The sequence below is a fragment of the Pelodiscus sinensis genome, chromosome 4 (genome assembly GCF_052426305.1).
Source record: "Pelodiscus sinensis isolate ZL-2025 chromosome 4, ASM5242630v1, whole genome shotgun sequence".
Taxonomy (NCBI): domain Eukaryota; kingdom Metazoa; phylum Chordata; order Testudines; family Trionychidae; genus Pelodiscus; species Pelodiscus sinensis.
Genome location: NC_143055.1, coordinates 7158862 through 7184392, shown reverse-complemented (window position 1 = coordinate 7184392; position 25531 = coordinate 7158862). Strand labels below are relative to the sequence as shown.

Genomic DNA, 25531 nt, shown 5'->3' with positions numbered 1-25531 from the left:
CGCCATCGAAAGAAAAGCCGCGTTCTTTCGAAATAATTTCGAAAGAACGCGGCTTGAGTCTGGACGCAGGGGAAGTTTTTTCGGGAAAAGGCTACTTTTCCCGAAAAAACCCCTGAGTCTGGACACGGCCCAGGATCTTAGCTTTACTTTGGTGCCCAGCAGAGAGAGGGGCGCTTGCACATCTTACATCAGTAAATCATCAAGCCCTGGTCTACACGAGGGAGTTATTTCAAAATAACCCCCCTTATTTCAAAATAATAAGCGAAGCGTCCACACTACCAAGCCCGCTATTTTGAAATAATGGGCTGGTTACTTCGAAATCCGCACTCCTGCTTTCCTCGGGGAATAACGCTTATTTCAAAATAGTTATTGAAAAGTTCAGGGTATGTCTACACTGACACCCTAGTTCGAACTAGGGTGGCTAATGTAGGCATTCGAACTTGCAAATGAAGCCTGGGATTTAAGTAGTGTGGACGCGCCGCAGCTGCTATTTCCAAAAAACAACTCCCCAGAGTAATTCAAACTATTTACTCCCCAGTGCTTCCATACTGAGGTAGCGTACCCACAATAACGGAGCCTGCCTCGGACTAATTTCAAGGCTCCTGCATCATGGGGACTCGCTATTTCGATTTTGTTATTTTGGGAGTTATTATTTCAAATTTAGTTCTTTCAAAATAATTTCCGTGGCTACGTCTAGACTGGCCACAAATTCCGGAAAAGGGATGCAAATCAGGTAAGTCAGCATAGGGAAATCCGCAGGGGATTTAAATATCCCCCGCGGATTTAAATAAACATGTCCGCCGCTTTTTTTCTGGCTTGGGGAAAAGCCGGAAAAAAAGTGTCTAGACTGGCGCGATCCTCCAGAATAAAGGTAGGAATAAGAGATCCTCCGGAAAAGGGCTTTATTCCGGAGGATCGCGCCAGTCTAGACGCTTTTTTTCCGGCTTTTCCCCAAGCCGGAAAAAAAGCGGCGGCCATGTTTATTTAAATCCGCGGGGGATATTTAAATCCCCCGCGGATTTCCCTATGCTGACTTACCTGATTTGCATCCCTTTTCCGGAATTTGTGGCCAGTCTAGACGTAGCCCTAGTGTAGACATGCCCCTGTGTAGCTATTTCATGAGAGTGACCAGCTGGAGGGAAGGGAGAAGGACAGGGGAGGATACAGACTTCAAAGCTGGAAGTGGGGGGTCAGTGTGACTAAAAAGACAAGCAGGCCAAATTGTGGAGGGTGGGTGGGGAGCATGGTCAGTTTCATGTTACAAGAAACCCACGCTTTGAACTAATTACCCACCTGTCTGTCAATATCCACATAGCTACATTGGTATATGGCATGTCCTGCCCTTTGTCCACCTGTGTCATTGTGGATTATATGCTCTTGAGGCAGGAACTGTGTCTGCTTACACGTTTGGAAAGTGCCTCGCTCATTTTGGGAGCGCTCAACCTCTAAATAATTGTCAGCCAATCCTGGAGGTTGGATACCGAGTTTGTGGGGCTGGTAGTTTGATCTGGTATGGGGGGAGGGAAAGGACTACTTCTGTAAATCTCTCTGTCCATCCCAGCTTGAAGTCAGAAAAAAAAATTCCTCCTATTGATTTAAATAGGGCCAGGACTTTGTATTTTGAAAGATCCTTCTAAGACCCTCACGCTCAGACCAGATCGTGTGTCCGTCAGGTTCACTGACTATATTTCCATTGACTTAAGATGTAATTGCTATCTTGAGTCAATGAAAATACAGTCAATGAACCTGATGGAGCTTAAAGGGAATTCGTCTTAAGAGAACTTTGAGATGCATTCTCACTCCCAATGTAACAGGAACTCCCTTTACTATATACATCAGTCTTGCCTTACTTTTTGTAGGACTTAAGAAAGGAAATCTCTATGAAATAAGAGCCCATGAGCTGCCATGCATTACTACAACCTCTTCTTCAGCCTTGACAGGAATCATTTTAAATTCACAAGGAAACCTGATCCAAAGCCTTGAGAAATTACTGAACGTTCTTTCAGTTGATTTCAGTAGGTGTGGGCTCGGGGCCAAACAGAGCTCTGGAAAAGGGTGGAAAAATGCAACAAAAGTATTAATACATTAAAAAAACAACAACCTAGACTGGAATAAATAAACTTGTTTTTTAAAAAGTGATACATTGTTCAGTATATTTCTCATGTTTGCTGTACATTATAGTGCAGCGCGTAAGCAGTCAGTGAAATAATACATTTTTGTCTCTTGTCAACCAAAGCATGCTTTTATGTACTGCCTTGATTAATCAATTAGCCACAAAATTAGGAAAATACATCACTTGGCTGAGAATGAACTATATTATATATCCCAGTAAATACAGAAGTCTTTACTTGCTCTTTGTTTCTCTGATATAAATATGCTGTTAAACGTCTATCAAACTACAGACGAGGTTTTTGCATTGTTATTTGTAAGCATGCCAGTTTCCAGTACTGTAACACGAGGGCTTGGGGAAAGAGAGTCATTGATACTGTTTCTTGCCATGCAAATTTAGAACTGGCTGGCGAGTGTGCAATGGAATCAAATCAGTTGCAACTGTTTATAAACAGGGATGCAAAGTGTACAATGGTTAGAATGGGTTTAATTGACACCCATAATGCAGCCCCATAGCCAATGGTCTCTCTAGTCTTTTCCAGCCATATGTGGATTTTTCCATGTGAGGAATAAATGTACATGCATCGAGGCATGTGCGAATGCGCACCACCAGTTGAAAAATAACCCTATCTGTGGGCACTCTGCTCATCAGTTGGGTGGCATTTAAATCTCTTCTGTGCAGCTGCACATGTGCCCTGCTGAGAGGCAACCCTCAATAGCTGCTCTCGTGTTCGATACAGAAATGCAGCCTGTGATCCAAGAACAGCATGTCATGCTCTCCTCCCCAGGCAGACCTCAAAGCCTTTTGCAAAGGTGGGTACCATTATATTTTCTTTGCGGCACGGAGCAATACGATGACTGGCCCAAGGTCACACAGTCAATCAGTGGCAGAATTGGGAAGAGTGCGCAGGAGATCCTGACTTGCCTTCTGAGGCATCACATCTTGCCATGAACTGCCATCTCCATGAGCTGCATCTCCCTTTTAAAGAGGAAAAGGGAAGGATTATGAGCTCTTCTGTTGTAGCTGTGACCCTCTGCTGCTCAGCGCTTGGGACACCTCTTGGGTTATACGCACTTGTGCAATCTTGGCAATGGTTAACTCAGGTGAAGAAACAGCACTGCCCATATTTGCCCTGCCTGACCGGCAATCAACCCTGCAGTAGGCGAGATGGAGGGGCAGTTCTTTAATTAGTCGCTCATGATAGTCACTTGCATTAGGCGGGGGAAGGTGACCCTGTGGGAGATCTACAAGATACCCTCGTGTCTCTCTGTGACTTTTAAAGCCTCGTGCATGCTTGCGGCAGACAGCCTCCTGTTGATGTTCCTGTACCTGCATCGCAGAAGGTTCCAAAAAGTAGTCCTCAGGTCGCGGTTGAAGAAAGCATAGATCAGGGGGTTGATAAGGGAGTTGGTGTAACCCAGCCACAGCAGGGTCCTTTCCAGTCTTAATGGCATGCAGCTACACTGGATGCCACAAATGAAAGGCCGGGCCGTGGACATCAGGAAGAAGGGAAACCAGCAGAAGGTAAAAGCCCCCACAATAATGCCCAGGGTCCTGGCTGCTTTCTGCTCCCGTTTGAAGATGGAAATGTTCTTTCGATCTTGCCTGAGGAGTTTGGACAAGGTGGCGCATTCCTCCACCGCCTTGCTGCGCTTGGAGCTGTGATGGCCTCGGACGCCGACGTCCATGCAGTACGCCCCCTCTTGCTCCTGCTGTCTGGGGAAGTTTATGAAGTGGTGCTTCTCGGCACTGACCTTGGCGGCTTTGTAGATCCGGCTGTACATGACAAGCATGACCGTCATGGGGATGTAGAAGGCGACCCCGGTGGAGTAGATGGTGTATCCAAAGTCCTGGCTGATAAGGCAGACTCTTTCAACGTTGACATTCTTGGCCCAGCCAAACAGTGGAGGGAGGGTTATGGAGGCAGAGAGAAGCCAAACTATGAACACCATCTTGGCCATTAGTTTCCCGTTTTGTCTTACAGGGTACGTCAGTGGCCGTGTGATCCCCAGATACCTGCAAAAGAGATTGAAAACTGGTCAGGGTTGCTTTTTGTTCCACGGGAAGGTGTGAGTTGTCAAAGGTTTACTGAAATCCTGCTGGTAAGTCAGCTCAGTCATAATGAAAACTGGTTAGGAATAAAAAACATTTTGCTCTCCATGGTGTATTTTGCACGGTAGATGTGCTCAAAAAGGAAAAATTATTTCACGTGTGTTGGCATTTTCCATGCAAAATTTCAGCTTTCTAGTGAAAAAAATCAAAATAGTTCAGCCTAATCCCCTGAAAGCCCATTATGAAATGCCAGTGCAATGCTTCATGGGAGCTGCAGTTTGCATACTTCATATACCCACTGCTCCACTATAGGCCAGACTCCCTTGTTGGACCACACTTCCCAGGATTCATCACAATAGTTCTGTCTACAGAGCCACCCTGGTGTTCCATAGGAATCCCAAGGTCGGAACAAGGTGCAACATGGAAAATGTAGTCTGGTATCTGACTCAGCTGGAAATCAAGACTACTCAAAACTAGAAATCACTCACTTTGTGAAAAAAAATTCATTTAATCAAATCCCCAATTTTCCACTGAAAAAAAAATTATGGACATTTTTCAACCAGCTCTAGTGACAACAACAGATCCTCTAATCACACCAGCAGGCAAAAGCCTAAGTCCAAAGGTATAACTTTCACCATCACTAGAAGATCATGACTTGGAGCCAAATTCTGCTCTCCATTACTCCAGTGTAAAGCAGGAACAACTCCAAGTGAAGTCAATGACATTGCACCCTTGTGTCACAGAGAGCAGAATTCAGCCCTTGGCTTTGTCTACCCAAAAGCTGATGTGAATTCCAGAGCTGAGACCTCCCCCTACAGGCCTGCAAAGTTCAAATCTACAGGTTGTGGGCAAAAGTGCCCCAGCGAGAGAGAGAGAGAGGCAGGCCCACATCTGGCAAATGAACGAAACAGAGTCTAAGCTGGTGAAAATTACTTGCCAAGGGGTTAGAAGAAAGAGGCGGGGCAGAAAAAGCTTCTGATGGGATAATGGAAGAAGATGCAGGATTAAGTAGCCTTCCTTACCTTTATCTTACACCTTTTCTCACATCCCTACATGACACACCTAGCACCTAACCACTCACCTCTTTAATTAGCCGGCGTTCTCTGAAGCATCCAGGAACCAACACATGTAGGCTGTGTCTACACTGGCCACTTATTCCGGAAAATCAGTCGCTTTTCCGGAATAACTTGCCAGCTGTCTACACTGGCCCCTTGAATTTCTGGAAAAGCACTGACAATTTACTGTAAAATCATCAGTGCTTTTCCGGAAAAACTATGTTGCTCCCGTTCAGGCAAAAGTCCTTTTCCAGAAAACTGTTCCGGAAAAGGGCCAGTGTAGACAGCACAGATTTCTTTTCCGCAAAAAAGCCCCGATCGCGAAAATGGCGATCGGGGCTTTTTTGCAGAAAAGCGCGTCTAGATTGGCTACGGATGCTTTTCCGCAAAAAGTGCTTTTGTGGAAAAGCATCCTGCCAATCTAGACGCGCTTTTCCAAAAATGCTTTTAACGGAAAGCTGTTCCGTTTTAAGCATTTCCGGAAAAGGGTGCCAGTGTAGACGTAGACGTAGGGATTCTATGGATCTATGCCAACAGCTTAAGTGGCACCCAGAGACACAACTGAAGCCAGAGCACCCTACTGAGAACTGGTGCAATAGGCACCAAGCAAGCCATCATGCAACTAACAAGGAGCCTACAAAGTCATTGATGAATTCATAGGTTTTAAGGGCTGACGGGAACTGAATAATCGTTTACTTTGACCCGCTCACATAACAAAGGCCACAGGGCCTAACAGTTTCTGAATCACACCCATATTTTTTGTTTGAGATACAGCAGATCTTTTAGAAAGACATCCAGTTTTGACTTAAAGACTTCAAGTGATAGAGAGCCCATCATACCTTAGATATATTGTCCCGGTAGCTAATTATCTGTCACTGTTAAAAAATGTGAACCTTATTTCTAGTCTGCATTCATCTAGCTTCCGCTTCCAGCCACTGGCTCTTGTTACGCCTTTTTCTGTTAGCTTAAAGAGCTGTCTGCTGTCAGGCATCTCTTCACCCTGTACGTATTTGTAGATGAGATGATGTCGCCTCTTAACTTACTCTACAATACATTAAATAGAAGGCACTCCTTTTGTCAGTCATGGCAGACTGATTGCCTGAAGGGAAATGTCATCATTACAGCTGCACAACAATTTTCACCGAAAACCTTTTTTTGTGATGAAAACCCCCTTTTTTTTCTCATTAGAAGGAAAATATCTGCAAACAATTTCCACATTGGGTTACATTTTGGGGTGTTTTGACTGCAACATTTTCAACACTTTTTTTTTCTCAAGTGTGTGATATTTTACCTCTCTTTCTTTTCCAGTGCACCCCAAGAAAAGAAAAGAAGGCAGGGGAGGAAGTCACAGAAAATGGCGGGGGGGAGGGGGATCAAATGTCCCACCTAAAGCATTTTAAATAAACCAAAAATTCCACAAAGAAAATTTTCAGCACAAAAGGAAACTGTTCATTTCCTTGGAATTTTTTCTTGACAAGGGAATCATTTTTTCAGATAGCGGGTCACAACCACTTACATAAGAACATAAGAACATAAGAACGGCCGTACTGGGTCAGACCAAAGGTCCATCTAGCCCAGTATCCTGTCTGCTGACAGTGGCCAGCACCAGGTGCCCCAGAGAGGGTGGACCAAAGACAATGATCAAGCGATTTGTCTCCTACCATCCCTCTCCAGCCTCTGACAAACAGAGGCCAAGGACACCATTTTATCCCCTGGCTAATAGCCTTTTATGGACCTAACCTCCATGAATTTATCCAGCTTCTCTTTAAACTCTATTATAGTCCTAGCCTTCACAGCCTCCTCTGGCAAGGAGTTCCACAGGTTGACTACACGCTGTGTGAAGAAGAACTTTCTTTTATTAGTTTTAAACCTGCTCCCCATTAATTTCATTTGGTGTCCTCTAGTTCTTCTATTATGGGAACTAATAAATAACTTTTCTTTATCCGCCCTCTCCACACCACTCATGATTTTATAGACCTCTATCATATCCCCCCTCAGTCCACCTAGCAAAAGTGCTGATGTCCTCCCCAGCTATCTGAGAATCCAAAAGATCTAGCAGGAGACTGAGGCATAGTGGGGGTACTGCTCTGTAACCCGGAGTCCCCCTGCTTCCTACTGACTCACCCACATGTGTATTAACCCAGACACCCCGGCTCAGCCTCCCAGGGAGAGAGACAATGGGAGGAAGGCGGAGACTAACACCTGGCTGGGGGGCAGGGCCTTGGGGGGAGGCAGTGGCTGTCGGGGAAGCATGAAGAGAATAGGCTAAGCTGGGGGCTAGGGGTGATGGACTCTAACCCTAGGGTCTGACGCATCCTGGCCCTGCCCCCGGTAGCCACATCATCTACGTGCTGTGCTGTATTCTGGAAAATCAATAAACCCCTCTCTATTCTACTGGCTGGTGGAGACTGTTCTGGATGCTACAGGGGTGCAGGATCAGGGGAACCCCCGACTGCGCCATCACAGAGACTCACTGAAGACTGGTGAGCACAACCTATCAACAGAAGTGCATTGTAACCACTGGTCTGTGCGGAGATCAGCCCGGTTCCTCTCCTCCATTCCCCTCTCATAGGCCAGATCTACACTAAAACGTTAAGTTGACCCAGCTACATTACTCAGGGGTGTGAAAAACCCACCGTGCTGAGCAATGCCTTTAAATTGACCTACGCCCTGAAGTTGTCGGCTACGTGGTAGCAAGTGGCTACATGGACTCACTATAGCAGCACGGCTGCAGCACGGCAGTGGTTTAAGTGTAGATACAGCCTCAGCAAGGCTCTTGGAAAGCAGCATGCGCTTGGACTCTGATCAAAGAGCCTGAATGCCTACAGACTTCTGATGCCAGTACAGCCCATAACTCCCTCAGCTTATACACAATGGTTAGGAGGGCATGACATAATGGAAAGACAAAGAGCCATCTTGGCTGAAGAGTATGAAGAGCCATACTCGAGAACATCCCCCCGTGATTTCTCACTAAAGAGAAGGGTCAGAGACAACTCCCGGGAAAGAAACATGCTGTAGAATCGTCATATGATGGTAATGCTCTTTCTATTCCACTAGTATCTCAGGAAGATATTAAACAGAAGCTACTAATGGTAGACATTTTAAACTCAGCACGACCAAATAACTTACATCCAAGAATTCTAAAAGAGCTGGCTGAGGGTTTTTCTGAATCATTAATGTTGATTATCGTTGTCTTGGAAAATTGAAAGAAAGCTAGCTAATGTTGTGCCAATATTTTAAAAAAAGAGTAGCCAAGGTGACTCAGTTAATTAAAAACCTGTCTGTCTAACACTGAACTCAGGCAAGTTAATGGAGCAGCTGTTAGGGGGCTTGATTAATAAAGAATTAAAGAAGGGTAATTTAATTAAGGACACTCAACATGAGTTTATGGAAATAGCTCGTCGGACTAACAGTGTCTTTTTCTGATGAGATTACAAGCTGGGTTGATAAAGGTAATAGTGTTGATGTTATATATTTAGACTACCTGTAAAGCATTTGACTCAATATCACATGACATTTTGATTAAAGAACTAGAAAAATAGAAAACTAACATGGCACGCATTAAATGAATTAAAAACGAGCTAATTCACAGAATTCAAAATGTAATTTTAAAAGGGTAACCAAAGACTAAGTGTATTTCTAGTAGGGACCCACCGGGATTGATTTTTTTCCCCCTATGCTGTTTAATATTTTGATAAGTAACCTGTAAAACAATACCGCAATCAAGTTTGCTGATGGCACAAAAATTGGGGCGTGGTAAATAACGAAGAGAATAGGTCACTAGAGTGATCAATAAGCGTTTTAATGTGACTAAATGTAATGGTATAAATCTAGGAACAAAAAATATAGGCCATAATTACGGACCAAGGGCCTCTATCCTGGGAACGAATGGCTAGTCACTGAAAAAGATTTGAACGGTCATGGTGGGTAATCAGCTGCCATGTGTCATCAATGCAATGCTGTGGTCGGAAAGGCGAATGAAATCGTTGGGGGGGTAAACGGGAATCTCAAATAGGAGTCGAGAGGTTATTTTGCTTCAGTATTTGGTGGCTGCCACTGGAATTCTCTAGCCAGCTGTCCTGTCCAGAATGTTGATACACTGGAAAGGGTTCCAAGAAGAGCGACAAGAAAACACGCCTCCTCGTCATAGACACCAGGAGCTCAATCTGTTTATCTTAACAAAGAGAAGTGTGGTGGGGCAGCTGGCAGGCTGCAGGCCTTGATCCAAGGGCTATGAGGTGCAAGGGTCACAGGGAAAAGGAGGCAGTTGGAAGGGGAGTAAAGGAGGGCAGGACGAGGCTGTCACCAGAGGGACCATGGGCCAGGACTCAGAGTAGTGACTGGGCCTAGGTCCCTCCCTTCTCACTTACATCACACCGTGCCACCAAGAACAGTGGCCTACACAGACCATGGCTATCCCCTGAGGTAGAGGGACTAGGCTTTAGGGCTGCAGTTGTCCATAGCGGCAGGTGAAACTGAGGACTGCTGGCACCCCCGGCAGGGGGCGAGAGACCACTGGAGTAGGCACTGCCGGAGGGCAGGGTCCCGAAGAGGACCCCGGGGTCAGGGAGCGATGCAGGTCCGGAAGGTGAGTGTGGAGCACGGACGGAGGAGACACCAGCCAGAAGGAGACGCCCTGCTGATGATCGAACTAATTCCCTGGAGCAACCAGCAGGAGGCACCGCAGCGGTGAGTCCCGCCCCGTGACAAGACGTTTAAGGCGGGACTCGATCACAGTCTATGAGCGCCTATGTGCAGAACAAATATTTATTAAAGCGCTTTTCAGTCTAGCACAGACAGGCATACATGGAGCCAAGTGCTGGAAGATGATGCTAGGCAAGCTCAGACTAGAAATAAGGTGTACATTTGTAACACTGGGAGAAATTAACCACAGGCACAGTTTACCAAGGGGGGGGGGGGATTCTCCATCACCAACCATTTTTAAATCAAGATGGGGTGTTTTTCTACTATCTCTGCTCCAGGAATTATTTTGGGTGAAATCTATGTCTGTGCTATACAGGAGATTTGAGCAGATGATACAGTGGTTTCTTCTGGCGTTTGGGTCTACGAATCCGCCTACCCCTGCCCCTCAGGTACTGTCTAGGCAGCAGGCTTCTCCTGAGATGACTGCCTTTCCCAAAGTACTGTTTAGACTGCATGTGTCAGGTCTATAGCAATCTGCATAACAAAGGGGTAAAACAATCAGCATCTTCAAGGAGCTGATAGAGGAGGTATCTGAGCCTCTTGCTATCATCTCTGGAAAATCATGGGAGACAGGAGAGATTCCAGAGGACTGGAAAAGGGCAACTATAGTGCCCGTTTATAAAAAGGGAAATAAGAACAACCCAGGAAACTACAGACCAGTTAGTTTAACTTCTGTGCCAGGGAAGATAATGGAGCAAGTAATTAAGGAAATCATCTGTAAACACTTGGAAAGTGGCAAGGTGATAGGGAACAGCCAGCATGGATTTGTAAAGAACAGATCATGTCAAACCAATCTGATAGCTTTCTTTAACAGGATAACGAGTCTTGTGGATAAGGGAGAAGCGGTGGATGTGATATACCTAGACTTTAGTAAGGCATTTGATACGGTCTCGCATGATATTCTTATCAATAAACTAGGCAAATATAACTTAGATGGGGCTACTATAAGGTGGGTGCATAACTGGCTGGATAACCGTACTCAGAGAGTAGTTATTAATGGTTCACAATCCTGCTGGAAAGGCATAACAAGTGGGGTTCCGCAGGGGTCTGTTTTGGGACCGGCTCTGTTCATCAAAGATTTAGATATTGGTATAGAAAGTGCGCTTATTAAGTTTGCAGATGATACCAAGCTGGGAGGGGTTGCGACTAATCTAGAGGATAGGGTCATAATTCAAAATGACCTGGACAAATTGAAGAAATGGTCTGAGATAAATAGGATGAAGTTTAATAAAGACAAATGCAAAGTGCTGCACTTAGGAAGGAACAATCCGTTTCACACATACAGAATGGGAAGCGACTGTCTACGAAGGAGTACGGCAGAAAGGGATCTAGGGGTTATAGTGGACCACAAGCTGAATATGAGTCAGGAGTGTGATGCTGTTGCAAAAAAAGCAAACACGATTCTGGGATACATTAACAGGTGTGTTGTGAGCAAGACACGAGAAGTCATTCTTCCACTCTACTCTGCGCTGGTTAGGCCTAAATTGGAGTATTGTGTCCAGTTCTGGGCACTGCATTTGAAGAAAGATGTGGTAAAATTGGAGAGGGTCCAGAGAAGAGCAACAAGAATGATTAAAGGTCTAGAGAACATGACCTATGAAGCCAGGCTTCATGAACTGGGCTTGTTTAGTTTGGAAAAAAGAAGATTAAGGGGGGACATGATAGCGGTTTTCAAATATCTAAAAGGGTGTCACAAGGAGGAAGGAGAAAATTTGTTCCTCTTGGTTTCTGAGGACAGGACAAGGAGTAATGGGCTTAAAGTGCAGCAGGGGAGGTTTAGATTGGACATTAGGAAAAAATTCCTAACTGTCAGGGTGGTCAAATATTGGAATAAACTGCCAAGGGAGGTGGTGGAATCTCCCTCTCTGGAGATATTTAAGAACAGGTTAGATAGACATCTGTCAGGGATGGTGTAGACGGAGCTTGATCCTGCCTAGAGGGCGGGGGGCTGGACTCGATGACCTCTCGAGGTCCCTTCCAGTCCTATTATTCTATGATTCTATGATATGAGAGCAGTGTGGGCTAGTGGCTAGTGCGCTGAACTGGGACTCACTGGGGCCTGCTGGGTGACCACGAGCAAACTGCTTTAGCACTCGGCGCCTCAGTTTCCCCAACTGTCAAACGGAGATAATGATACTGACCATTGAAAAGCACGCTGAAATCTGTAGAGGAAAGACAGTGGGTATTCTTGTTACTACTAAAGTACTATTGTGAATTCCTCCCCCACAGTAACGGAAGCGCAGGAACAATCCCGTGACGCTGACAGGCAGCACTACAACCACGGGGCAGTACAGGCGTGGCAAGTGCATGTGCCAGACAGTGTGTAGGGACGGTCAAAAAGGCAAATAGGATGCTAGGAATTATTAGGAAAGGGATAGAAAATAAGACCCAGAATATCTGACTGCCCCTGTATAAAACTATGGTACGCCCACATCTGGAATACTGTGTACAGATGTGGTCTCCTCACCTCAAAAAAGATATTTTGGCCTTGGAAAGGGTTCAGAAAAAGGCAACTAAAATGATTAGGGGTTTGGAACGGGTCCCATATGAGGAGAGGTTAAAGCGACTGGGACTTTTCAGTTTAGAAAAGAGGAGACTGAGGGGGAATATGATAGAGGTCTATAAAATCATGAGTGGTGTGGAGAGGGCGGATAAAGAAAAGTTATTTATTAATTCCCTAAATAGAAGAACTAGAGGACACCAAATGAAATTAATGGGTAGCAGGTTTAAAACTAATAAAAGGAAGTTCTTCTTCACTCAGCGTGTAGTCAACCTGTGGAACTCCTTGCCAGAGGAGGCTGTGAAGGCTAGGACTATAATAGAGTTTAAAGAGAAGCTAGATAATTTCATGGAGGTTAGGTCCATAAAAGGCTATTATCCAGGGGATAAAATGGTGTCCTTGGCCTCTGTTTGTCAGAGGCTGGAGAGGGATGGCAGGAGACAAATCGCTTGATCATTGTCTTCGGTCCACCCTCTCTGGGGCACCTGGTGCTGGCCACTGTCGGCAGACAGGCTACTGGGCTAGATGGACCTTTGGTCTGACCCAGTACGGCCGTTCTTATGTTCAGACCGCACTAGAATCTCACTGCCATCTTCTGTCCCTCGAGGCCCAGGCAACCTTAACTTTGGGTAGAGCTATGCTTACAGCAGTGCATACAGTGCAAACAGCAGATGTCCAGAGAGCACAGGTCTAAACAGCCCTGTAGATGGTGAGTGGAGTATAGCCACACCTGAACGTGCACATCCTACACACCAATCGATTGGCCCAAGCAGCATCTCTAGCCTCTACACTATTTTCGGCCTTGTAGCGTCCCAGCGCCACACAGGGATGTAAAGGGTTAACCAGTTACCTAGTAAGCATTCATCTTACCAGCATGCTTATTGGGGTGACTGGTTAACCGGCACCCAGCCTAGTCAGGGCAGCCCCCACCCCATGGCGCAGTTGGCCTGGCGGGCCCGAACAGGCTGGAGCACTCACCTGCATGACAGGTGGTCCCCGGCAGGCTGGTTAACTGGTTTAACATGTAGTTTAACCAGTTAACAGGATTTTACAACCCTCTCACCAGAGCCTTTCCCTGCCGTGCGGAGCTACACGACACCACACACTGCCACAAGCGTAGACGAGGCCTAGAGGTGTTACTGCCTGTTCGGTCTATCATATACATGCAACGTATATACGCTGAGGAAAATCCAGTTGTATTCCAGACGGTCTTCGATGCCTTTACGTATATGCTCATGAGCCTGGCCGGCCGGCATTGATATAAATTAAGCACAGAAGTGAACCCTACTGCTCCAGCCTGGTTTGGAATAGAATTCACCCCTTGCCGAGGGCCAGAATGTGGCCTAGCCATCCTTTACCGTTGTGCATAGTGGTGGACAACACCTATCAGACACACCTTGGTGTCTCTGCACAGGAGTGAATTTCATACTCAGTCCTGAGTGCCCAAAATTCCCAAGTGTTTGGATCATGTTGTGGCTGGCTGATAAAAGGAGTGATTTTTTCTCTCCCTCTATTTCTTTCCTCACATAAAAGCTAATATAATTCTCAAGCCTTAGGTAGTAATGTGATGCCAGTCACATAGGCTACCAAAGAAAAAGTCATTGAGTATTTAAAAGTCCATTTATGTATTAAGTGTGTCTTGTGAGGGCCCAGGGTCTCAAACTCCAGAGTTAAAACTGAAACCAGAGCCCCAGAAAGGGTATATCTACACTGCGGTGCTATTTCAGGATACTTCTGGTCTTATACTTCCAATACTATTCCGTGTCTTTTGAACAAGCTAGTTATTTCAAAATATAACAGGCTCACTATTCCAACATCCCTATATGTAAGGGGACTGTTAGCTCCTTACTAAAACTCTGTGGGAGTTTTTGGTTTGCCAGCTCCCAGTATCAAAAGGGGAAGGGTCCATGAGAAATGAGGGCCCTGAGACTAACAGACCCCAGAGACAATGGAAAACAGCCAACACTCCAGCTCGGCCTGATTGACAGGTTGGACAGGCCAGTGAGGAAAGTGAGAGGCCAGGCCCTGTCCTCCCTGTGAGCTGGGATTTTTCTGGGTCTCTTTGAGCAAGGAGAGAGCTGAGAAACAGCTAAGGGAAGCAAGCTGTGTGGAGAAGCAGTCCTGCAGCAACAGAGCCAGGCACATACAGCCCAAGGAGTGCAAGCCGTGCTGAGGGGCAGTTTTGCAGCAACAGAGCCAGGCACATACAGCCCAAGGAGTGCAAGCCGTGCTGAGGGGCAGTTTTGCAGCAACAGAGCCAGGCACATACAGCCCAAGGAGTGCAAGCTGTGCTGAGGGGCAGTTTTGTAGCAACAGAGCCAGGCACATACAGCCCAAGGAGTGCAAGCCGTGCTGAGGGGCAGTTTTGCGGCAACAGAGCCAGGCACACACAGTCCAAGGAGCGCAGACCCTGTGTTGAGCAGCAGACTGGCAGTGCTCAGAGAGCCAAAAGGGACAGAGAAGCAACGCAAGGAGCTGGAGACTGGCAAAGCAGCACAGCCTGCAGCTGGGTGTGGTGAGCAGCTGGGACCAGCAAAGTGCGGGGAGAGGCTCTGGGCAGGGAGATATCACCAGCCAAGAGGCCCAGCAGGCCAGACTGGGAGAGGGGTCCGGCCACTTAGAGCGTTAGGCTGTGTGGTCACTGCCAGAGCAAGCGTGTCCAGCCTGCAGCCCCCCTGCAGCACATCCAGGGCCTCTAAGGGGCCTATAAGGAAGAGACTGTGAACTGTCCTTACACTCTGCAGGCTGCTGTTTTGATGTCCCTGTGCTACAGAGCAGGGCTGTGTGTTCTCATTTAACCATTCTCATTTTTTCTTATTCTTTTCTCTTTAATCAGTTGGGCTACGTCTACACTGGCCCCTTTTCCGGAAGGGGCATGTTAATTTCAGAAGCCGTAATAGGGAAATCCGCGGGGGATTTAAATATCCCCCGCGGCATTTAAATAAAAATGTCCGCCGCTTTTTTCCGGCTTTTAAAAAAGCCTGAAAAGAGCGTCTACACTGGCCCCGATCCTCCGGAAAAAAAGCCCTTTTCCGGAGGATCTTATTCCTACTTTGAAGTAAGATCCTCCGGAAAAGGGCTTTTTTTCCGGAGGATCAGGGCCAGTGTAGACGCTCTTTTCCGGCTTTTTTAAAAGCCGGAAAAAAGCGGCGGACATTTTTATTTAAATGCCGCGGGGGATATTTAAATCCCCCGCGGATTTCCCTACTACGGCTTCTGAAATTAACATGCCCCTTCTGGAAAAGGGGCCAGTGTAGACGTAGCCTTGATGTTTAAAACATTGTATTTGCTTTGAACCTTATGAAATGATCACTGGGCCAAGAAGGCCTGCAGTGTAAAGAGAGCACCTCGGAGTGGGGACACCCTAACTCCTGCCCCTAGTGACTACAAGGTCGGGGATTAAGCCCCAGGAAACCTGGGCCCAGCCTTGTTGGGGTTTCGAGGACTCTGCTGCTCAGGAGAGTGGAGGGGGAGCCCTCAGGATCAGGGAAGCCGTGGAGTAAAGGAAGTGGGAGCGGGGACTCAGATCCTTTCACTGGTCCATTTCACCGGGGTGGTATGGAAGCCAGGAAAGTTCCCCACAATAGCGGGACCATTCCCCCGCTTACATATAAACCTTGTTCCATGAAAATTAAGGGACGTTTCAGAATAGCGGTTTATTTCAAAATTTGGCGCTGTGTAGACAGTGCCCAATTACGAAATGAACTCAAAATAAACTACGCAATTTACGTAGCTCAAATTGCGTAGCTTATTTCGTGCTAAGGGTTCAGTGTAGATGTACCCTAACAGTCCTATTTTGTAAAAATTCACTTCATGTATTTCAGGAACAGACTAGATTCTGCCTTAAAAAACGTGCTTGGGAATTCTTTCAGCATAAGCATCACTGATTCCATAGTCTATCTAATCAGAGATATACATCAGTGATATATAGGCGGAAAGCATTTGTAAAAATGTATGGGTCAGAGTTAAGGTTAAGTATAATTTATATTACAGCCACTTAATATTTAACTAAAGATTTAAAGCTAGGTATTTAGAAGATCAGGTTATGCACCCAGAGAACCAAATTGCTGAAGTTTCATTTATGCATAGACTTATATAGATAGCCTCCATCACCACACCATATAGCCTCCATCACCACACCATATCTGAGCACCTCATAGACATTAATGTTTTAGCCTTGCAGAACTTCTAAGAGGTAGGAAAGTGATGTCCATTCTGTTTTCTAGATGGGGAAACTGAAGCACTGAGTGATGAAAGTGACTTGCCGTAGGTCATACGGGACAATGAATTTGAACCCCAGACCAGTTCTTTCACCCCAAGACCACCTTGCCTGCCAGGGAGAAGACTTGCTCAGCACAGGGCTGGCTGGGGTGACAAAGAACAACCAGGAGTCCTGTGGCACCTTAAAGACTAAGAGATTTATTTGGACATAAGCTTTTGTGAGCCCACTCCATGTCCCTGACGTACCCACAAAAGCTTATGCCCAAATAAATCTGTCAGTCCTTAAGGTGCCACAGGATTCCACATTGTTCTTGAAGATACAGACTAATACAGTGACCCCTCTGATGTTTTAGTAAAAACTAGGGCTGTCAATTAACGAGCGGTAATGCCTGCGATTAACGCAGGGCAGAATTAACAGGTTAATTTTTTTTAATGCACGTTAATAATAGGCATATCCACGGCACTGCCCCTTTGAAACCCTGCCGAGGCATTTCAAAGGTACAGTGCCCAGCAGAGCCCGAGATCAGCTGTGCACTGCTGCCCCTTTGAAATGCTGCCAAGGGTTGGCACTGCCCCTTTGAAACACTGTGGTGGTGTTTCAAAGGGGCAGCGCTGCATGGAGCCCGGGGTCAGCTGGGGACTCCAGCTGATCCTGGGCTCCCACGGCTCTGCCCCTTTGAAACACCATGACAGCATTTCAAAGGGGCAGAGCTGCACTGAGCCCGGGGTCAGCTGGAGTCTTATTATTGTTGATTAATCATGCGATTAATCACAATTAATTTTTTTAATCATGTGATTAATCATGATTTTTTTTTGATCGCTTGACAGCCCTAGTAAAAATACTCTAAAAAGGTCAGGTACTGTCCTGGGAATCAAAGCCATGAAAAACCATCCCATCTTAATTACTAACATTATTAGGCTGCGTATTTCTTGGGAAATGCAGAGACAAGTTGAAATTAGCAAGGCCGTTCTGGGCCATTTTCGGGAAATAGCCAGATTGCCATTCCATTTGCTACAGATGTTCTGGGTTTATTTATTAACTAGAGAGGCCCAGCTGGAGCTAGGAATACTCTGAGCTCTGAGGGACACGATCGCTGGGGGGAGAAGCAAGAGGGAATCCCAGGAAGCAGCTGTTTGAGATGTCATCTCTCAGGGTTTTTCTCCCTCTCTCAGTGGAGACTGAGGCCCGGCTACAGTATAACAAAGTCAGAGTTCAGCAAGAATAGCTGGGGAACCCAAAAGGAAAAGCAGGCTGGAGAATCTGCTTCTTCCCCCACTCCTATGGAAATTTTTGACACCCCCCCCCCCCCCCCAAAAAAAGTGGTTTTGTAAGAAAAAAGTAACATTTCCCTCAGGTTTGTGTCTAAGATCCCCAAACGATATGCATGGGTCAGAGTTAAGAGAAAATATCACTTAATATTTAACGAAGGCTTGAAAGCTATTTAGAAGCCTCTTCTTATTTTTTGGCAACCAAACCACTTTCAGAATCTTGGATTTTGTGAGGAATCCCTCACGAAGATAGACATTTCCTGCAGAAAAGTCTGTTTTGATAAAATGCATTCCATTAAAAAAACATTCAGAACAGCAATTTCCGCCCGCTATCCCCAAGAGAATTTTTTAAAGTACGCATTAGAAATCAATACTGCCAACAATGTTCCCTCTAATTTTTTTCAGCCAAGTGTAGAATAAATTTTGTTATGTGCACCCAGGCATGTGTGGGTGTGCCCCGCCAATAGAAACATATGCTGCCAGCTGTTGCCAGCTGTGGTTGCTCTGCTAATCTGCTGGGCGGCATACGAATCTCTCCTACGTGGTTCCCTAAATGCTCAGCTTACTGTGAACACTCACAACTGCCTCTTGGCAGCACAAAGCAGAGCCCGGGGTCAGCTGGGGACTCTACCTTTTTATAGCACCTTCTCTCTGGAAGCCTCTGAAAGTCCTGTATGTATTTTGTTCGTATTTTCTTCAATCATCAGTGAAATGCAGCCACCTCTTTGGAGGACTGGGACAGCTAACTAACAGGACACAGCAACACAGCATTCAGGACTGGAACTGAAGAAGAGAGGCTGTGTATAATAGACAGTTGAATCTGAACTAAATACCCCTTAACTCTCCTGTGGGGAGTGGGTTAGAAATAGAAACCATAGGGCTGGAAGTGCTACATAGTCCTGTATTTTGTTTCAGCTACACCAGACTAACACGGCTACATTTCTATCACTGTCAGAGAGGTTTCCCATTGGTGTTACCAGCGGCTAGTGTTTGGGAAACTTCGCCACATATTCTCCCCCTGCCCTGCGCCCCCATGTAGGAAGAACCAAGCCAAAGGAACCTAGCAGAGCCCATAGGCACATTGAAGGCCCACCGCCAAGGGGGAGAGGGCAGGGAGATGCACAATCACCTTGTGAATAACTGTGTTGAGCAGCGTTGCATTTTGGAGACTCACATAAGCAGAGCTTGGAAGAGCAACCAACATTTTCCTCCCCCACCTAATTCCTGCCTTTGGGGGCAGAGGATGAGCTCGGGGTGCACCTAACAGAGCGATGAAACAGTTATTGGAGCAATCAGAGGAGAGAAGGTGCATTTGACCTCCTCCCCCACAGGGTGACTGTTCCCACGTTCATTGATGCATTAAAATAGCATTTAACGGATACAATGAAATAGCTCTCATTACAAACCCCACTGCCTTCTGGGTGGTAAGACCCACACCTATTATTATCCACATCTCTGGAGGGCTTGTTTGCAGGAATACAAGTAAGTCTCTGGTGAGCAGCCCACGCCAGCTATCCTTGAAATCCCGGGCGTGCTGTTGTTCCTTGAATTGCTTCCTGGTTAGTTACCCCGCTGATCTTCACTCCATCTTTCCAAAGGGATTTACAAATTAGTAATGACAGGGTGGGGAGTGTGGTCGTGAACAGGCAGCGACTTAATGGTCCAGACGGGTTCACGACAAGGTACGGTAGATCTGATTTAAGCATTCGGGGGAGAGAGCTTAACGGCAGCATCTGATTATCACTGTCTTTACTTGGTCTGCCAGCTGAACTAACTGAAAGCACAGAGGTCACATTGTATAACATCCCCCTCTCTCTGGGCCTCCCAGCCAGCACCCTACTATTTCTGCTCTTTTGTTCTTAACCCAGCTCGCAATCTGGCACGTGGGAAAGAGCCATCAGGGCAGTGGAGTGATTCATTTCACTCAACCCCGGGGAGACTCAGCTGTTGACTTTTGCAGCGGATGCAACAGAGGAGGAATTTTTGTGCCCGTAAGTCATTGGTGGAGGGAGCAGAGGGGAGGGAGGGAAAGGGGTGGGCTGGTTGTTTTCAACCAACTGATTTTGGCACCAGAAGTTTCTCAATGGATGGATCCCAGGTCCTGATGCTGTGTTACGACAGCTTCACATCACTGGTGGCAGAGGTAATGCGTGTTCCCGGTTATGTTGGCAATGCGGAGCTGCTGCAGTAGCTCATACACCAACCTCCCACTCTCCCCCATCTATGCAGGGAGTGGTTAGGAGAAAGAGACAGCTCATGTTCTCTCATGCACCAGCAATCCCCAGCTGCCAGAATGGCTCCTCATTGCCGTAGGCAGCCACTGTGATTTAGAGCCGTCCTGAGGCTGCTCTATTTTACCCTGCAGATAGGAGAAGCATCTTTCGCCCTCTACACCTGAGCTGTGCCGAGCACTCGGATGCAACTCACAATCTGATCTACAACCACCACAGCCCACATCCTGAGCAACTAGTTCCCCGTGGATATCAATGACTGTTGCAGGAACGCTGCCCCTCTCAGGATTTGACTCTGTTGTATTTTCGGGATGTAAATGCTTTCTGGCCAGAGTAACAGGCGTTTCCCTGAAAACCAGTGTCTGCTCATTATCCGGGATGGAAGAGGGTAGGCCAAATGCCACACATTCATTGCTTGCTCTGGATTTGTGCCTACTGACGCCACAGGAGAGCTTGGCCCAGAGGGGCAGAATTAATGGGTGCACTCGATTGCAGTTAATTTTAGTAAGAGGTCTGTTCTTTGTCACTTTCACATCTTGGTCTCTATTGCTCCTTACAACGGTGGCTTTAAAAAACCCCACATTTCTCAAATTCAAGTCTGTCCACTTTATTTAATGAAAGTGTGGCTGTGTTTTAAAGGCAGTTCTGTTTCATTTTTGCTGTCTCTGTTTTAACGCCATACTCATCAATAATGAATTTACTGAAAAGCAAAAATCCATGTATCCCACTATTGTACTTTATTTTTTTCAGACACCCGATAAAGATTTTTTTCTTCTTTCAATTGGGGCTTTTGTATTTTAATGCATTTCCTCTAATTAATTGTGTCTCTCACAAAAAAACAAAACAAGAAACAGTGACACACTGAAGCTGGGACTACCAGTAATGAAAACTTCAATTTAGAAAAGTGGTTTTCTAATCATTCTGGTTTAAATATAAGGGCTGCTTGCCGTGCCAAGGAAAAAAAACAGCCCAAATGCAGCATCTAGATTTTTCAATTAACTTCCTGCTTTTTTATGCCGTTCCACACTTAGTTGGACTAGGCTACAGAGACTGACAAGCGCATGAGAGCAGTTTTCAAGTAGCTATTAGGGTGTTAACAAGGAGGAAGGAGAAAAATTGTTCTCTCTGGTTTCTGAGGATAGGACAAGAATCAATGGGCTTACATTGCAGCAACGGATGTTTAGACTGAACATTAGGACAAGCTTCCTACCTGTCAGGATGGTTAAACACTGGAATATATTGCCTAGAGGGGTTGTGGAATCTCCATCACTGGAGATTTTTCAAGAACAAGCTCGACTATGATTCTAAGTGACTCTTATTCGCTGGACAGAGGAAGAGACAGAGACACTGGAATCAGGAAGGGAGCCATTGTTTTTGAAAGTCCGTGAGCTTTCCTCCAATTTTTTACCTGTCATAAGGAGGGCCAGTCTTCAGTAGAAGTGATGTTACAGGAGGCAGGGCCATGCTCCAGGTGCCAGTGGTCCGGTGTTCCCTGTAAGCTCAGCACTTGGGCAACCCCCCCAGGAGAGATTCAAATGCCACCCTGCTGATTAGCAGAGTGCCCACAGAGGACAGCCTGTGCTTCTACTGTTGGTGCACATCTGCACAGGCCTGGGTGCACATAACACAATTTATTCTGCACATGGGTGGAAAAAATTAGAGGGACCACTGCAATGGTCCTCTCCTTCCACTTTTAGGGAGCTTCCTCCACTCCCAGGAGGTGCCTGGCAGCAGCGGACATGATCCCTTTCCCAATCCACTACTCAGGAGCAACCCACTTAGCCTCTCTATGCCTCAGTTTCCCCAGCTATAGGATGGAGGCAACAACACGTACCCACCTTGATACAGATTCCCCACACTTGCTGAGCTCCCTTCAGTCAAGCACAGCTGGCATGCTAAAATACCGAGGTGCGAAGGCATCCTTACCTGTCGACGCTGATGACACACAATGTCATGATGGAAGCGGTGCAGCACATAACATCCATGGCAATGAACACGTTGCAAAACACCTTCCCGAACAGCCACTCCCCTCCCACCAGATCCGTAATGATCACGAAAGGCATGACCGCAAAGGCCACGGAGAGGTCGGCAGCGGCCAAGGAAATCACCAGGTAGTTGGAGGGCTGCCGCAGCTTCTTGACAATGCACACAGAGATGATGACCAAGCTGTTGCCGGCGATGGTCATCAAGGTGATGATGGAGAGCACCGTCCCGATCACAATTTTCTCAGTGTCTCCATAAAGCAGAATCTCCTCCCCGCAGTCCGTGGAGTTGGTGAGGTTGGAGGACAGCAGGTCTGGCTCAGCTGGAGCCGAGGGTCCCTCAGTCATGGGTGGATCTGGGAGTGACTTCGGAGTGGGATACTCGTGCTCTGTAGTCTCCACGAAGAGAGGACGATGCTCCATCCACTGATTGGGGATGACCCTCAGCATCGTACGGTTGGCTCATTGCAAGGAGGAGCGACCGAAATCTTCTCCCACTGCTCTCACGGGCGACACCTACAATTGCACAGAGTTTTATCCCACCTGGGCTTTATTTTTCCAAAGCGCTCCTTTGCCTTTCAATCTGTAAGGCGAGCGATTATTTATTAGCGGCCTGCAAGGAGACTTAGGAGCCTAAGTCACTGCATTGCTTCTGGAAAGTCTGCAAGCCAGTCGGCAGGAGGGGGGGTTAACAATGCTAACCTAACCCGCATAACCTAACAATGCTAACCTAACTGGCATACCGAGACACCTTTGCCATCTACTGTGCGAAGGCTGCATGGTTGTTAACATCTTATTCCACAGGTCAGATCAAGGCATGGCATTGGACTGTCTTGCGCACACACACACACGCACACGCACACACACACACACACACACACACACTCAGTCCTATGCACACACAACACAGTCCTATGCTCCCCCCACAAAGTCCTATGCCATACACACACAGTCCTACACCACACACACACACACACACATACACCGCACACACACACACACACACACACACACAGAGTCCTACGACACGCACACACACAAAGTCCTACATCACACACACACACACCAAGTCCTATGCCACACACACACACAAAGTCCTATGACACGCACACACACCAAGTCCTATGCCACACACACATACATACACGCAGTCCTATGCCACACACACACACAAAGTCCTACATCACACACACACACAAAGTCCTATGCCCCACCTACACCACACCACACACACACACACACACACACAAAGTCCTATGCCCCTCCCACACACACCACACACAGTCCTACACCACACACTCACACACACACACACACAAAGTCCTATGCCCCACACACACACCACACACGCAGTCCTACACCACACACAAGTCCTATGCCCCCCCCACACAGTCCTACACCACACACACACACACACACACAAAGTCCTTTGCCCCACACACACAGTCCTACACCACACACACACACACAGTCCTACACCACACACACTCACACACAAAGTCCTATGCCCCCCACACACCACACACACAGTCCTACACCACACACACAAAGTCCTATGCCCCACACACAACACACACAGTCCTACACCACACACACACACACAGTCCTACACCACACACACTCACACACAAAGTCCTATGCCCCCCACACACCACACACACAGTTCTACACCACACACACAAAGTCCTATGCCCCACACACAACACACACAGTCCTACACCACACACACACACACACACACACACACAAAGTCCTATGCCCCACACACACCACACACACAGTCCTACACCACACACACACACACACACACACACACAAAGTCCTATGCCCCACACACACACACACACACACACACACACACACACACACACACACACACAAAGTCCTATGCCCCACACACACACACACACAGTCCTACACCACACACACACAAAGTCCCACGCTCGCTGGGGCGAACCCACCGCTCTTGGCACCAGCTGGCGCTCGCGTTCTGACTTTCTCTCCTCTCGCCCCGGCAGGGTCCCCGCTGGCTGCGGAGCGAAGCCGTTTGCAAACTCTCCGCTCCGCAGAGAATCAGCCCCAGCTGCAAAGAGCGCCCCCCCCCCCCCCCGGAGCCCAGCCCCCCCAGCGATACCTGTGTGCAGGGAGAGGAGCCGGCCGGCGCTGCCCCTGCTGCGCCCTCCTGCCATGGGCATCTTCTCGGGCTCAGCGCCGCTGCCACCAGCCCCCCAGAGCGCAGCCCCTCCTCCCTGCCTGCGCCCCTCCCCGTGCTCTCCGGCCCCGGAGCGGCAGCCTCCAGCTCGCCTACTGCTGGGCACACGCGCGCCCCAGCCTCCCAGAGCCGGCGGGGGGGGGGGGGGTGTAATTTCACGCCCCTGTCTTGCAGCCGCAGCACACCAAAGCACGCCCCCTTCTGGCTGGGGTGGGGTCTAACATCCCCCCCCCCGCTCCGGGCACCCAGCAGGGGAACTCATTTGGCAGGGAGGGGGATCTTGCAAAAGCTCCCAGCGCCCTGAGGGCCGCACCCCCTTCTCCCCATCAGTCCTCCTTAACCAGCCACCAGAAAGCCAAGGCACGTGCTTCTGCACGCGGCAAGGGCCTGGGGGAGCAGGGAGGATCTGAAAGGGGTGGGGGGGGGGGACTGATCAGCTGGGAGTTCAGCTGTGGCGAGGGAGAGACACAACCCTGGCAGGCGGCTGACGGTACCTAACGCTGCTTTCTAGCCCCTTCTTGCCCCCCAAGCCTGCAAGGGTGGGGGAGAGGTTGCCAGGAGGAGGGGGGAGGAAAGGGGGGAGAGGTTGCAAGGAGGAAATAAAGGAAGAGGAGCTTTAGCGCTGCAAGGAAGAAGCCCTTGTCACAGCTGCCCGGGGAGCACAGTCTGCATGAAGCATTGACCAATTTCTGCCACTCACAGCCATCTCCTGAGAAGCCAGGCAGGAGGCTCAGAGCACAGCCTGCTGGATAAGCGCTGGGCCAGGAAAGAAAGATACAGAAGGGTTTGTGTGTGTGTGGGGAGGGGTTAAACCCCACAGTTCCACTAAGAGAACAGACTGGTGCTCAGAGCGACAGCGCTAGCTGCGCAGTGGAAGCCAACCCGGACCGCACAGAAGCCAAGAGACGTAAATGAAAAATAATTTCACGCAGCTGGCCTTGGCATGGCCCCATTTCTGGGAGCGCTTGATATCTCCGCTCTGAGAGACACGGCCTCACTCGCGGATGGTGCAGATTAAAACCGGGGTGGCCTGTTGCAGGTTTGTTTGACTGTTGGACTCCGTGTGTTCTGTGAGCATTCAGGCCTGTGATTTGGGTCATGCACATTTTTAGTCCACTTTGTGGCAGAAGGATGCGGGTGGCGGGAAAGGTCACAACAGGTGTGTGTGTAGGGGGGCAAAGAGCGAGCCTACCCC

At 47.8% G+C, this 25531-nt stretch overlaps 1 protein-coding gene across 1 annotated transcript; it reads right to left on the bottom strand.

Moving 5' to 3' along the window:
• Nucleotides 1–1054: 1054 nt before the first annotated feature.
• On the bottom strand, nt 1055–24652 carry LOC102463063 (5-hydroxytryptamine receptor 7-like). Its single transcript, XM_075931008.2, has 3 exons — nt 24259–24652; nt 22069–22640; nt 1055–4126 (listed from the first exon to the last, which is right to left on the bottom strand). Exons 2-3 carry the CDS (start codon nt 22572–22574, stop codon nt 3355–3357), a joined length of 1278 nt encoding a protein of 425 aa, XP_075787123.1. The 5' UTR covers nt 22575–22640; nt 24259–24652; the 3' UTR covers nt 1055–3354.
• Between the last annotated feature and the right edge of the window lie 879 nt (nt 24653–25531).